We start from the raw sequence: 13,643 nt of genomic DNA on the forward strand, positions 1-13,643 counted from the left end.
TAAATTGGAATCTCTCATTTCTACAACATGTTGCTGACACATTATCATTTTTGAGGAGGTTGCAGAAAATTTTTAAAGAATGAATAATCATCACTAGGTTTTAATTATTTTTTCTTTATTTTTTTCCCATATGAAATAAAATGAACACTCCTTTATTTAAATTGCTTTTACATCCTACACTAAACATGTGTCAATATTATTCAGATTACAACTACTATAGTCCAATCAATTGAAAGGAAATCTACCATCAAAATTAAGCATGATAAACCAGGTACACTTACTCAAAGATTGTATAAGCTGTATCTTCTTATGTATGTTATCCATGACCACCTTTCTTGTAAAATCAACTTTTTAAAATTATGCTTATGAGTCTCAGTGGCTACCTTAGCCTCTCTCTGATCAGGCTTCACAGGCTATTACACTGCAATGAGGAAGCAGGGCGAGGGTTGATTTTAGAATGAAGGAGGACATAGATAACAAATAACCACAGTCATGATGCCTGGATCTGAGTAAGTGTCCCTGGTTTTTCATGCTAATTTTGATGGTAGATTTCATTTAAAGGAAATGGTGGAAATGGTTTCTCAAACACAATCCACAATTGCTTAGGAAATGGTAAGACAAAATGATCATTTCTGGTCTTAGCTAAATTGAGTTTTTTGATATGCATTTTCTATTGACTTGTGAAGGTGGCAATGTTTTTATAGGACAGATTCAGGTCTCCAGACTTGTCAAACATCTATCTTTTAAATAAAAAAAGGAAGAGCAAAATATATCAACTATCCCTTACTGAATTGGATGCTGATCTCTTGTGATGGTTGCTTCATCTAGTTCCTAAAACAGCCTTTTTTAGGCTCCCCCAAGTGTTGGCAGAGACAGATTCCTTAGATCATGCCCCCTTTCACAAAGCGTTTATCGGATGAAAGATCAGATGTATTCCGAGGTATGAAAGGTTTACTAAGGCCCAGCCTGGGGAAACAAACACAGAGCCACGTCAGGTCGAGAACCTAACTCAAGCATTTCTACTTTATCGAGGTAGAAATGTTTTCCCTCAACACACCTCTGATATTTCTTAAGAAAACACTTCCGTTTAAAGTCACATTGACATCATGGACAGGGCTTATGCTGACATCCAAGAGAACATAATTAAAAAATAAAAGTAAAGTGACAGTTGCTTAGTCTAATCTCATTAGATCAGTCAGACAATTAGGTAGACAATAGTGTGCTAGAAGAACAACATGTGCTATACCAGCCCAAATCTCAAGTATAATAAAAAAAAACAGACATCTCACATCAGACAGATGTTCAAAAGTTAGTTAAGATTTCTTAGCTTTATAAAGAAAGTAAAAATTTTGTAGGCAAAACTGTGCATTGAATGATCGGTAAATATAACAGTGCCGTCTGCTTAGAAATATTACAATTCAAAATATGCATATCGAATGAGTTGTGCATTCCTCAAAGAATATCTGTTTCTACTGTACTTCTCTCTATATGATGAGACATGAGGTTGAGAAGGAATAAAGTACGATAACAAATAGATATTTGACTTCCATTAACATGGATACAATGATGCAGCAAAGTGAGACCATGGAATCACATCCCATTGAAGTGAAAGTTTGCTATCTTTTTTGCTTAGTCTTGACTGTCCCCATGCAAAAAATTGAGGGAAAACATGTACATATGGCAGCATTTATATTCAGAAGGTATTATAGCTGCTCTATGACATCAACATTCCTAGAGCTGAATCCAAGGTAGACAGATGCTCTATGCACTCACAGCAAAACACAAATTTTATCAGGACACACTGTTTTAATTCTTTTTCATGTCTTTAAAATAAAATTTATATTGTTGGAGTTGGTTTACACTGGTAAAGAAGGGGTTAATGTCTGAAAAGGCTATTATGTTTCTGAGTTGCAAATGATAACCCATCATTTCGTGGGCAGTGTAATAACATAAACACACCACTGTCAACAGTAGGGAGTATATACATTTTGGATTGGCTTTTATCCCATGTCATGTCACTAGGCTATTTAAAACTCAGACATTAATGTAGAAGAAGCTGGCTTATTTAGGGTAGCACTTGATGTATTTGTGTTTTCCCCTGGAAAACTTGGATATTTCATACACGTAATCTCCAGTGGCTTATAAGATTTTGTATGCCCAAAAAGTTATATGACTTTTGCTGTTTGTGAGAGCACTGTGCTCAGCAATTTCTGATGGTTACATATTAGTGAACCATTCAATAAGTGAAAATTGGACCCCCACCAATCACTTGAATCCTGACTGTGTGTTATCCTGACTGTTAACAATCAAACGATTATTAGGATGTGCAGCTTTCTGTGAAAGATACCTGTACGCTTTATAAATTGTAAGCCAAGGCGAGCAGGGCCCTCATGCCTATTGTTTCATCTGACAATGTTATTGCTCTCGAAGGTCTTGTTATTTCCCCTAAACTTTAAAATAATTAGTAATTTTTATTTCACCCTTTTATTTCAATGGAGTTACTACTGAAATGTACAATGCCTGCTGGGAACAGAGGCAAGGCAAGTTAACTTCATTTTTATCTGGCCCCTGCCATTGCCCCCAGGAGTTTTCAGAGAATCTCTTACATTTTAACTAGCCAAACTCTTGTTGCAGTTATAAAACGTCATATATCATTGTTTGGTGTGAATCACACACACAAGATAAGCCATTTCCCTGGATATAAATATCTATTTTTTCTTTTGCAAGTGTTTTCTAATGCTCTATGCAAAGTTTTGGTTACATTGTTTTTCCACATTTTTCCCAAGTTATGTCAATAGAGTAAAAAAAATTAAATAATAGAACAATAAAAATCCCTCCGGAAACAACATTACAATGTGAAGATGGTGCTCCTGTTAGGAATATTTTCTCATATTATGGCTTCCTTTGGCTTTTGCTGTATTTTTCTTTATTGCAGATGATTTAAGCAAAGGCGTCAAGGTCCCCAGCTCTCTTTCTGCACAAGAGCCTCACTTAAGCTTTGAGGACACATCAGCTTTTCTGATGTTCTTTTTCTGATAAGTATTTTTATTCCACATTTAAATACCATTTCAAAATTTCAAATGCTAGTTCTTAAACGTCTACACTTTTGGCAAAATGTATGGGTATCTAGCAAGATCCTGTATGTGGTATAGAGTGGAGCGCCCGTGATTTATAGTGCCCCACAAAAATAGGTGAGCGAAAAGCTGCAGAGTAACGGTGGGAGTTCCTGCTGTCATGTTATCTTCCATAGCCACCGTACAGTTGGTGTTAATGTAATGTGTTAAATGTATTCCATGTGTTTGAACTCTGATTCCATTGCCTGCCTCAATTTTGCTCCATCCAAGCCACCACCTTGACCTGATCCATATCAGCCTGCTGTGACTTCTGGCTTTTTGTCTGGAAACCGTTTATTGTCACCTGTACCCTGTTTGCACCAGTGTCACATAGCCCGGCTAGAAAGGTGTTAACCACATTGACTACCAAAAGAGGTAGCAACCCTTGGCATCCCTAAGCACCCAAGTCTAGATTGCTGAATAGGGGTGGAGGGGATAATTCTGTACGGGTTCATGGATAATGACCTTAAAGGTGGCCAAGGTTAAAACGGGTTAGTTAAAACAGGAGTTCCACAATTCGCCATCATGTGAATAAAGTACATAATGTAATTGCTGTGGATAGCCAAATTTCAGCCCAGGACAAATAACATCATGAATCCATTTCAACTAAATTGGTTTAAATTGGTTTTCATAAACAATGGGGTTATTTATAAATATTTGGTGCACGGTTGCCAATCTTAATAATTGACATATTAGAGTTTCTATGACTACATAGTAATTTATGTGCTATACATCATTGGAAATTAAAGGGCATCTACCACCAGGATGAAGGACTGTATTCAAATGAGCCTGAGAGGCTCCAGGCTCGACAGATGTTAGTGGAACCTGGAGGCCTTTAGGCTCATTTGCATACAGGTGGTAGATGTCCTTTAAATCCAGCAGTCAGACTTGAGTATAGATCTATAACCTGTGTTAGTCTTTTTGGCTTAGATTATAATACATTTGGTTGCCACCACCAATTTTTCTGTGCACGGCATAAAAAAGTCACAGAGTCAGAGAGTCCATGGTGTGCAACAGGAATTGCAACTTTTTCATGACTTGTACGCCAAAAAACTGGTACATGGCAAGTTACTTCAAATCCATTTGTCTCAATTTTCATCTTGTGTATTCAGTAAAACTTACCATAAGTGGATGGTTTTCCTGCAAGATACTAAAGAAAACACAATCTAATACGGTACACAGTAAAATTACTTTCATTTACTGTAACTGCAAAAAAGACAAGATGCTTTAATCTTCCAAATCTTTCCCAACAGCCCTATAAGTACTGAACACACCATTAATGAGTGAGAATGTTCACATGTTTTCACAGTCCTCAGCTTCAGAACTATGATTGTCAGTGAGGGAAATGTGATAATGTAACAAAGGTTTGTAATACTAACACATACTATGGGAACTCTTGGAAATTACTCATTTTGGAGGTAATGCTTCTAAGCCGAATGTGAAATCCATTTGCAAGACGGTTTTATTTTCACTATTTCACTCTGGAAACACTGTCAAGTGGCAGCAATATTATTACTTTAAATATGGAGATGAAATCACTGGAAGCTTAACCTGCTAGAGGCAAAGCTTAAAGAAGTTAACTCTTATTTGTAGTATCTGTAGTACGTTTTTGTACCATTACATTACCAAATCCTTCACATTCATAAACGGCACTTTCTGTGGTTACATTTGAATAATAATAATAATAATAATCTTTATGAAACACCATCATATTCAATAGCACATTACAAATCATAAGGGTCATATACAAATAAAATACTACATAACAGAGTACAGTCATACACAATAGCAGTGAGGGCCCCCTCGAAAGAGCTTACATTCTAAGAGAATGAGGGGGTGAAGAGGTATAAGAGCTTGTATAATGAAATGTCTAGAAATTCTTTATAAGGGGACAGAATAAAATAATTAAATAAATTGCTGCTACTAATAAAAATGCTTCTACTTTAATCTGCCATATGCCACCCCCCCTATATACAAAGTCCAGTCTCAAAGATACTGCAGGGAATCCTGGAGCTTGGTATTTATCTGGTATAGGGAGGAGGACAAAGGATGGGTTAGTAAAGAGGAAGTTAAGTTTCATGCAGTAAGGTAATGCGATAAACCTGCCTAAAAAGATGGGTTTTAAGAGAAGTTTTAAGAATCATTTTATTCTGATCATTTTAGTCTGAGAAAGGGCATTCCAGAGAATTGGTGCAGCTTGAGATAAGTCCTGGAGATGTAAGAGGTTCAAATTAAAGAAGAGAATAACCTACGATCACTGGCAGCTCAAAAGACATTGGTTGCATTAGACTAATTGAGAGAGGAGAGGTAGAGGTGTGCAACATCGCAGCACAAATTACTCCAGTATAACAGCACAAGTACCTTATTCAATATATACTCTGTTTTCTATTAACTATTCTTGTTGGCCAGTGTTTCTCCAGGGTGAAAAAAACACTAACTTTTAATTCATTTGACAATAAGCATCATAAAAATATGTAGAGAGATACAGTGGCGTAACTTGAATTTGAAGGGCCCCAGTGCAAAGTCTGTACCAGGCCCCTTAAGATAATCTATGGTTTATAATACTAGTCTCCCCATATGGGAAAGTAACAGCTTATGGGCCCCCTAAGCCTATTGGACCCGGTTGCGACCGCAACCTCTGCACACCCTCAAGTTACGCCCCTGGAGAGATAGCTGTCCTTTTTCTTTAACAGGTGGGTGTGTACTATGTATCTTGGATTCAAGAGCATGTGATGTAGATGGCAGGGGCATTTTTTGAAGGAACACTGTTCTCAATGCTCTGCATGCTAAGAGCTAGCCATGATACCCCATCCAAAAGATCACAGTGCCCAATGTACCATGCATGCTACGGAATCCAGGATACACAGTCTGTCTGCACACCTTCAAGAAAGTCAGGCAGTTATGTTTTTTTCAAGACGTCAATCAGAGTGTTGGAGGTGAGTGAAGCCTGGATAGCTTGACTTGACTGCTCAGTTCCTTGCCTCAATGACTTTATGATGCTTATTGCCATATGGATTAATACATCCTTTTTTTCCAACCTGAAGCAATGTTGGTGCTGTTTTCCTTGGATAAACAGTCTTTCCACTCCATTCAGTGTCCAAAGTGTCTCTATTTGGCTATCTCTGGAATTCCAAAAGATGCTAAATTAATCAGCTGGATGCCTGTTTGACCTTCCACTCCATCTTTTAAGGAGAATGGGATTTTGGGAGGGTGGGGACCAAAAAACCAAAAAGGGATTTGACCTTAAACGTTTAAAGAGACGCCGATCTTAGTATTAGAAGGTTTGATTTCATTTGCTGTGAAATTTGAACCACATAATGAATCAATTGCATATCCATTGCTGACACCAACAGGACATTTGCAAAAAAAAGGGGACACAAAGCATATTTCTGCTGACATTGTCCATTGTATATTAATTGGCTTTGAACCCATTTGAAATACACCATACTGTACTGTTTAAATATATAATTTATTTAAGGAAAGTGCCTTTTTCTTTGGGCAATCTCACACTACTATATTAAACATATGGTCAGGCTATAAGATGGAAATGTGTAACAGAGCCATAAAGCACTTCATCATCTACAGATTTACTGGCTCATAATGTGTCATATGTCTTAAGGCAATTGTTTAAATGTTATTAAGACCAGCATCATAATAACTTCCCAGTGTCTACAGCGTAAATGATGTGGCATTTATTCTAACAAATATATAGAGTATGTATGTAGTGCCACACAGCTTTACTTGCCTGAGAATCACCACATACGAGGACTCAGATGATTTCTCATTACTTTAACAGATTAAGAAACATGAAAGGTCAACTAACGAAAATGCATTGATCCAGACACTAAAAATATATAGAACACATCTTCCGTTTATTGAATTGACTGCAGGACTAATATATGGCATGTTTATGTTTGCATCTGGTTGCTATTCAGAAATTATTGGTATACAGGCAAGTATACAGGCAGTCCAGAGTTATGTGCGGATAGATTTTTTAGGTTTGTACTTGTGTGAAAGTTAGAATTAGTATATAATATAATTCTAACTCCAGAAGAAAAAAAATTTGTCCCAGTGACAATTGTATTTTCAAAATTTTGTGCTGTCATGTGAACGAGGATTATACATAAAACTTCACCTTACAGCTGATCATTCACCCTACAGCCTGGGACTAAAGCAAAGCATCCAGAGACTTCACCAGAGGTCACAGTGGGCATAGATGTTCATCTGTAACAAGGGGTTGTCTTTAAGTCGGATTTCCTTATGTTGGTGACTGTCTGTATACACACAGCTGCTACTATTAATTTTAGGTCCTTGACTGCCAAATTTGGTGCTTCCAACCTTAACAAATTAGTCTTCCATTTTATCCTACAGCACATCAAACAGATACATTTAAGACCATCAAAGGTCCTTGGCTATATAGAGATTGTGGGACTCCCCAACACTCTACAGTTAGATGATCTGATGTTTAGTGCATAAAGAATTTAAAAAAAAACTTGTTGCATAGGAACTATAAAGTGAATACATGCATTACACAGAGGCAGTATCAAAACAAATATTACTACATAGAAAAAGCATCACAACCAAGATGAAAACATAGATACAGTAGCAGAGCCCATATTACTACATAGGTTTTGTACTAGAACCACATCCATTACTAGAACCAAAATGACTAGATAGATATATCAGAAATCCTATGAAAAAAACTAAAGTCTAGAATGCTCAAAGTGAGGAACGGATCAAGTCTTGCTGTGTTCAGTAAAGCACAGTCCATTTTTCACAGACCAAACACTGAAATTATGAAGCTGACCAAAATCATTTTTACATCCTGGCTTTTATCATGTAATGGGGAATGTGAACTTTCTATTAAGAAAGAATGAATTAGTTACTCACCGGTAATTCCATTTCCATTAGTCCACCATGACGGCCCACCTGGAGGATGCCCCTTGACCTCTGTAGGGACAGGAAGAAGAGAGGTTAAATTCCCCTCCCCGCATCCTCCCGCCAGTGACTTCAAAATAACCACACTGAGGAAGATGCAACAATGATTTATTTATATGTTTTCATCACATACAGTTTCATCATTGTGAATACCACATAACCTATAACAAGCAAGGGAGGGAAACTATAGGCCGTCATGGTGGACTAATGGAAATGGAATTACCGGTGAGTAACTAATTCATTCTTTCCACTTCGTCCCCCATGACGGCCCACCTGGAGACTTACAATATGAGTAGTCTTTTAGGGAGGGATCACTGCTTGAAGCACTTTTCTCCCGAAGGACAGATCCTTCGAGGAGGGCAAGTCAAGTCTATAGTGTTTAGAGAAGGTAGAAGAGGAAGTCCAAGTTGCTGCTTTGCAGATCTGTTCTAAGGAGGCCCCTCTTTTCTCTGCCCAGGAGGTGGATACGGCTCTTGTGGAATGTGCCCTTATTCCTGATGGTACTGGAATCTCTTGGATGTCGTAACAAGAAGATATCGCCATCCTTAGCCATCTAGCGATGGTTGCCTTGGACGCCTTCCTCCCCTTATTTTTCCCCTGGAATTGGAGAAATAGGTTAGAATCAACTCGCCAGGATTCAGTTATTTCCAAGTATCTAACGACAGAACGCCTTACATCTAGAGTGTGCCATTCGCGTTCTCTTTCTGAGGACGGATTCTTGCAGAAGGAAGGTAATATGATCTCTTGACCTCTATGGAACTCCGAGACCACCTTTGGGATGAAATTTGGGTCCAGTGTGAGAATAATTCTATCATCAAGAACCCTCATATAGGGTTCCTTGATAGAAATTGCCTGGAGTTCACCTAATCTCCGTGCTGAGGTGATTGCTACCAGGAAAACTGTTTTTAGTGTCAGGTTTTTTACACTAGCAGAAGAAATTGGTTCAAAAGGCTCCTTAATTAAAGCATTTAAGACCAGAGAAAGATCCCATGAAGAAGTCCTTTTAAGGACCTGGGGTTTTAATCTAGAGGCTGCTAGAATGAATCTTTTCACCCACCTGTGCTCGATGAGGGGTTGATCGAAGAACGCACTTAGGGCTGATACCTGGACCTTTAGAGTACTTGTGGAAAGTCCCAACTCCAAACCCTTTTGAAGGAAGTTAAGAACCTGCAAAATATTGGGGTTAGATTGACATGGTGGATTATCTGCACAGAAAGAACAAAACTTTTTCCAAATCTTGTGATAAATGGCAAAAGTTACAGGTTTTCTACTTGCCTTCAGGGTGTTTATAACAGCAGAGGATAGTCCTTGGGACTTCATATAGTCCGATTCAGGATCCATGCTGATAACTGGAGTCTTCCTGGATCTGGATGGGATATTGGACCCTGTACCAGGAGATCTTCTGACACTGGTAGCATGACTGGGTCCTGAGTGGACATCCGCTTCAGAATCGGGTACCAGCTCTTTTTGGGCCAATTTGGGCACACAAATATGGTCTGTGTCTTCTCTAGATAAATTTTCTCCAATACTCTGGCGATCAGGGGAATAGGGGGGAAGGCGTAGGCGAGAGTGGTGTTCCAAGGGTGGGAGAATGCATCCAGACGATCTCTTGTCTCCCCTTTTTCTAAGGAAAAAAAGTGTCGACACTTGGAGTTTCTTTTTGTCGCAAACAAGTCTATTTGAGGTTCTCCCCAAAGAGAGGATAGGTACTGGAATATCTCCTCTTTTATGCACCACTCGTTGGGAAGTATTTTCCTTCGGCTGAGGAAATCCGCCCTGGTGTTCTCTGTTCCCTTTAGATGGGTAGCCGAGATTGATAGGACATGGTCCTCTGCCCACAAAAATATTTGCCTTGTTAAGGACATCAGTAATGGGGATCTGGTTCCCCCTTGCCTCTTCAGGTATGATACTGTCGTGGTGTTGTCGGACAGTATCAACACATGATGTCCTGCCAATTGGGCAGTGTTTGAGCTGAGCACTTCCCATACTGCCCTTAGTTCTCGATAGTTGGACGACCTTCTGGAGATCTCCTCTGTCCAGGAGCCCTGCGATAACTTTTGAGGAAGCACTGCTCCCCAACCGCTCTTGCTGGCGTCTGTCTGTATGGTGATATACGGACTGTTCCTCCAGAAGATTCCCCTGTCTAGATTTGTGTCCATCAGCCACCACTTGAGATCTTCCTTGACTGATGCGGGGATTGATACCTTTTTGTCCAGTCCCTTCGAACTCCTGTTCCAGGATCTTAGAACCCATTTCTGGAGAGCTCGAGTATGGGCTTGGCACCAGGCCACTGAGGGGATGCATGCTGTTAATAGTCCTAGGACCTTCATAGCGCCCCTGATGGAGATAAGAGACCTTCTCCGGAACCTTCTTAACTCCTCCTTGATATGAGCCCCCTTTTCCTGTGGAAGGAATGACATTTGTAAGCATGAGTTTAAATTTACTCCCAGGAATTTCTTTACTGTGGCTGGTGATAAATCTGATTTTGGGTAATTTATGATCCAGCCTAGTTTTTCTAAAGTTCCTATTGTGATGTTTCTGGAAGAAATCAGGTTCTGTTTGTTTTGTCCAATAACCAGCAGGTCGTCTAGATATGGAACAATCAGTATGTCCTGCTGTCTTAGGAACGCCACCACCTCTATCATCACCTTGGTGAAGGTTCTGGGGGCTGAAGATATGCCAAAGGGGAGTGCACGAAATTGAAAATGTAACGTGGAACCCCCTGGAGAAAGGACAGAGAACCTTAGGAACTTTTGTGAAGACGGGTGAATGGGGACGTGATAATATGCGTCCTTTAGGTCTATAGTGCACATTACAGCATTTTTGTGGATAATGTGAGTGGCAGACCTTACCGACTCCATCCTGAACTTGTTGTAGACGATGAAGTCGTTGAGTCGTTTCAGGTTGATTATCAGCCTGTTCGATCCGTTCGGCTTCTTTACAAGAAAAAGAGAAGAATAAAATCCTTGCTTTTCTTGTTCCTGAGGAACCTGGGTAATAACTCCAGAAGACAGTAAAGATGATATTTCTTGCCAGATTAGATAGTGGGACATTTCTGATGTATGGGGAGGGGGTGGTAGGTAACTGGTAGGAGGAAGCTTCTTGAAGTCTATCTTGTATCCTTGAAGAAGGATGTCTAGAACCCAAGGATTTGAGGTGATTTTTAACCATTCCTCTCTGAACTTCAATAATCTTCCTCCTACTATGGCGTCACTGTTTCTTGTTTCTGTTGGGATCGGATGATGTTGAAAAGAGAAACCCTTTACCTTTTCCTCCTTTCGGGTAGCTCCAGCGACCCCTTTTCCCTTTATCTTTGTATTCTTCTCTTTGGCTCTTAAAGTCCCGAAAGGGCTGCTTCCTGGGTATTGGCTTATTCTCCGGGAAACCCTTTCTCTTATCTGATGCCCTTTCCAAGATGGTGTCAAGTTCAGGGCCAAAGACGAATTCACCTGAAAAGGGAAGACCACATAGCTTTGTTTTTGAGCGGATATCCCCACTCCACTGCTTCAGCCACAGCGCCCTTCTTGAAGCATTTGTCAGGGCTCCTTCTTTTGAAGAGAACCGTACACCTTCAGCTGCCGCGTCTGCTAAGAAGGACGTTGCTGATTTTAATAGAGGGAAATTCTCCAAAATTGTAGTTCTGGGAGTTCCTTCTTTAATATGAGATTCGAGCTCATTTAGCCAATACAGGAGATTTCTCGCGACTGAGGTGGCCGTTAAATTTGATTTCAGACCCCACATGGATGTTTCCCAAGCTTTTTTCAGCAGAGAGTCAGATTTCCTGTCCATGGGGTCTCTAAGCTGCGCTGCGTCTTCAAACGGCAGGTCTGTCTTCCTTACTATTTTAGTAACCTGCACATCCACTTTGGGACAGGAATCCCATAGCTTAGAGTCTTCAGGCTCAAAGACCAATCTCTTCCTAAAGTTTTTTGATATAAGGATCCTCTTCTCTGGTTCCTTCCATTCCTCATACACTAACTCTTTGAGGGTGTCATTTAAGGGAAACACCCTCTGGCGCTTTGCTTTTAACCCACCAAATAGCTCATCTTCTTTAGATTGGGGTACGACCACATCCTCAATTTCTAATGTCTGTCTGATGGCCTTCAATAATTCATCCAATTCATCTATTGGGAAAAGATGTCTGGATTCAGTAGATTTTACAAAATCCTGGGGATTTAAGGAGTCTTCCGTTTCTATTACAGAACAAGAAGGAGTCTCTGAATCACTTCCTGCTCCGGATGGTGACGACCCCAGTTCCAATCTGGGCTTTTTACACGGGGGAGCCCTAGATGTAGCAGCGGCAATAGATGAGACCACCTTCTCCTCTATGAACCCTTTGAGCTCGTCTAGGAAGGATGATTTCTCCTCTCGCATGAAGTTATCAATACATACTTTACAGATTGGTTTCTTATATGAATCTGGCATAGAATGGTTACACATGTTACATTTTCTGGTCCTGGTTTTATCCGATTTCTCGGGTCTTTCAGGCCTGCTAGCCTTATCCCCCTTCTCCTCCTTGCCTTTCCCCTTAGACCCCAGGTCTTTTTCCTAAAAGGCAAATATAGGAGACTAATAACCCACAACATTGCATACATAGTGGCAATATCCCCTGCGATTAGCCCACTTACGGATACTGGAGGGTGCAGGAAGATTGGGTTAACTTCGTCAGTCATAGTAGACAGCGGAAGATTTAGATGCAGATACTGGAGCCGTAGTCACTTGAACAACTAGACCTCAGATCATAGTGATCTACCTGCTTTAAATACCTTAATGGGGAGCCCATCCCCCTTTGAAGCGGCTGCCGGTCCGCGTCCCACGGCTCCCAGTGATGCTGCGCGGTTTCCCCGATCACTTCCGGTCGCGGCCGGAAGTCGTCATCAGACTACGGGCTGCTGGGAAGTGTAGTTTTCTTCAGCCGCGCGCGCGTGCAATCGGAATTTGCGGATTTCGCCGTGGACGGCATACCCGTGAGTAATTCTTCGTCCCCCCCCCCCCACCTGGAGGAGAGAGGGCACCTCTCTATGACCTGCCTCGGTAGGGACAGGAAGAACACTGGCGGGAGGATGCGGGGAGGGGAATTTAACCTCTCTTCTTCCTGTCCCTACAGAGGTCAAGGGGCATCCTCCAGGTGGGCCGTCATGGGGGACGAAGTGGAAAAGAACAGTGCTGCAAACGACACTATTCCTTGCCATCAACCTCAATGAAAACCTAACAGAAGGGCCAATACCAAGCACAGGAGAATTTAATTCACCAGAATGGCACCTTTAACATGCCAACCTAAACTTAGAAATAGTTACAATGTTACATAGAGTGCAAAATTACTATTAGTATCCCCAGGCAGAACAGCCACAATGAATTTCTCCTTCCCTGAACACATTATTACTTTAAAGAGTAGTTTAAAGACTAACTGTAAAGTTTTTTGTCCCACAAATCAATAGCTCCTGGGATGTAAAAACACTTTGTTTATAATAACCTATATGCAGCACTTTCCTTGCTATCCCCCTCAGATTACCTCAGAGCTGTAATGGCTGATTCCTCTACATGTGCTGATAAGCCCTATGAATCAATATTTTGTTTACAATTTGCTTTCCA

At 40.5% G+C, this 13,643-nt stretch overlaps 1 protein-coding gene and 1 long non-coding RNA gene across 3 annotated transcripts in view; both read right to left on the reverse strand.

Moving 5' to 3' along the window:
* LOC140106665 (uncharacterized) overlaps positions 1 to 13,643 on the reverse strand; it is a 141,846-nt gene that overhangs the window by 121,058 nt on the left and 7,145 nt on the right. The window lies entirely within an intron of this gene.
* Positions 8,007 to 11,222, reverse strand: LOC140105799 (uncharacterized). Of its 2 annotated transcripts, none has more exons than XM_072129896.1 (2): positions 8,727 to 11,222; positions 8,007 to 8,648 (listed from the first exon to the last, which is right to left on the reverse strand). In XM_072129896.1, exons 1-2 carry the CDS (start codon positions 11,220 to 11,222, stop codon positions 8,352 to 8,354), a joined length of 2,793 nt encoding a protein of 930 aa, XP_071985997.1. In that variant the 3' UTR covers positions 8,007 to 8,351. The 2 variants fall into 2 exon arrangements, with proteins under 2 accessions (XP_071985997.1, XP_071985998.1); XM_072129897.1 differs by having other exon boundaries at positions 8,468 to 8,648; positions 9,109 to 11,222.

Source organism: Engystomops pustulosus, chromosome 11 (assembly GCF_040894005.1).
Source record: "Engystomops pustulosus chromosome 11, aEngPut4.maternal, whole genome shotgun sequence".
NCBI lineage: Eukaryota > Metazoa > Chordata > Amphibia > Anura > Leptodactylidae > Engystomops > Engystomops pustulosus.

Coding starts and splice junctions, on each gene's coding strand:
- LOC140105799 (XM_072129896.1), bottom strand. CDS start 11,222: ATGGTTAAAAATCACCTCAAATCCTTGGGTTCTAGACATCCTTCTTCA. Junction 8,649..8,726: donor GCGAATGGCACACTCTAGAT/GTAAGGCGTTCT, acceptor CTCCAATTCCAG/GGGAAAAATAAGGGGAGGAA.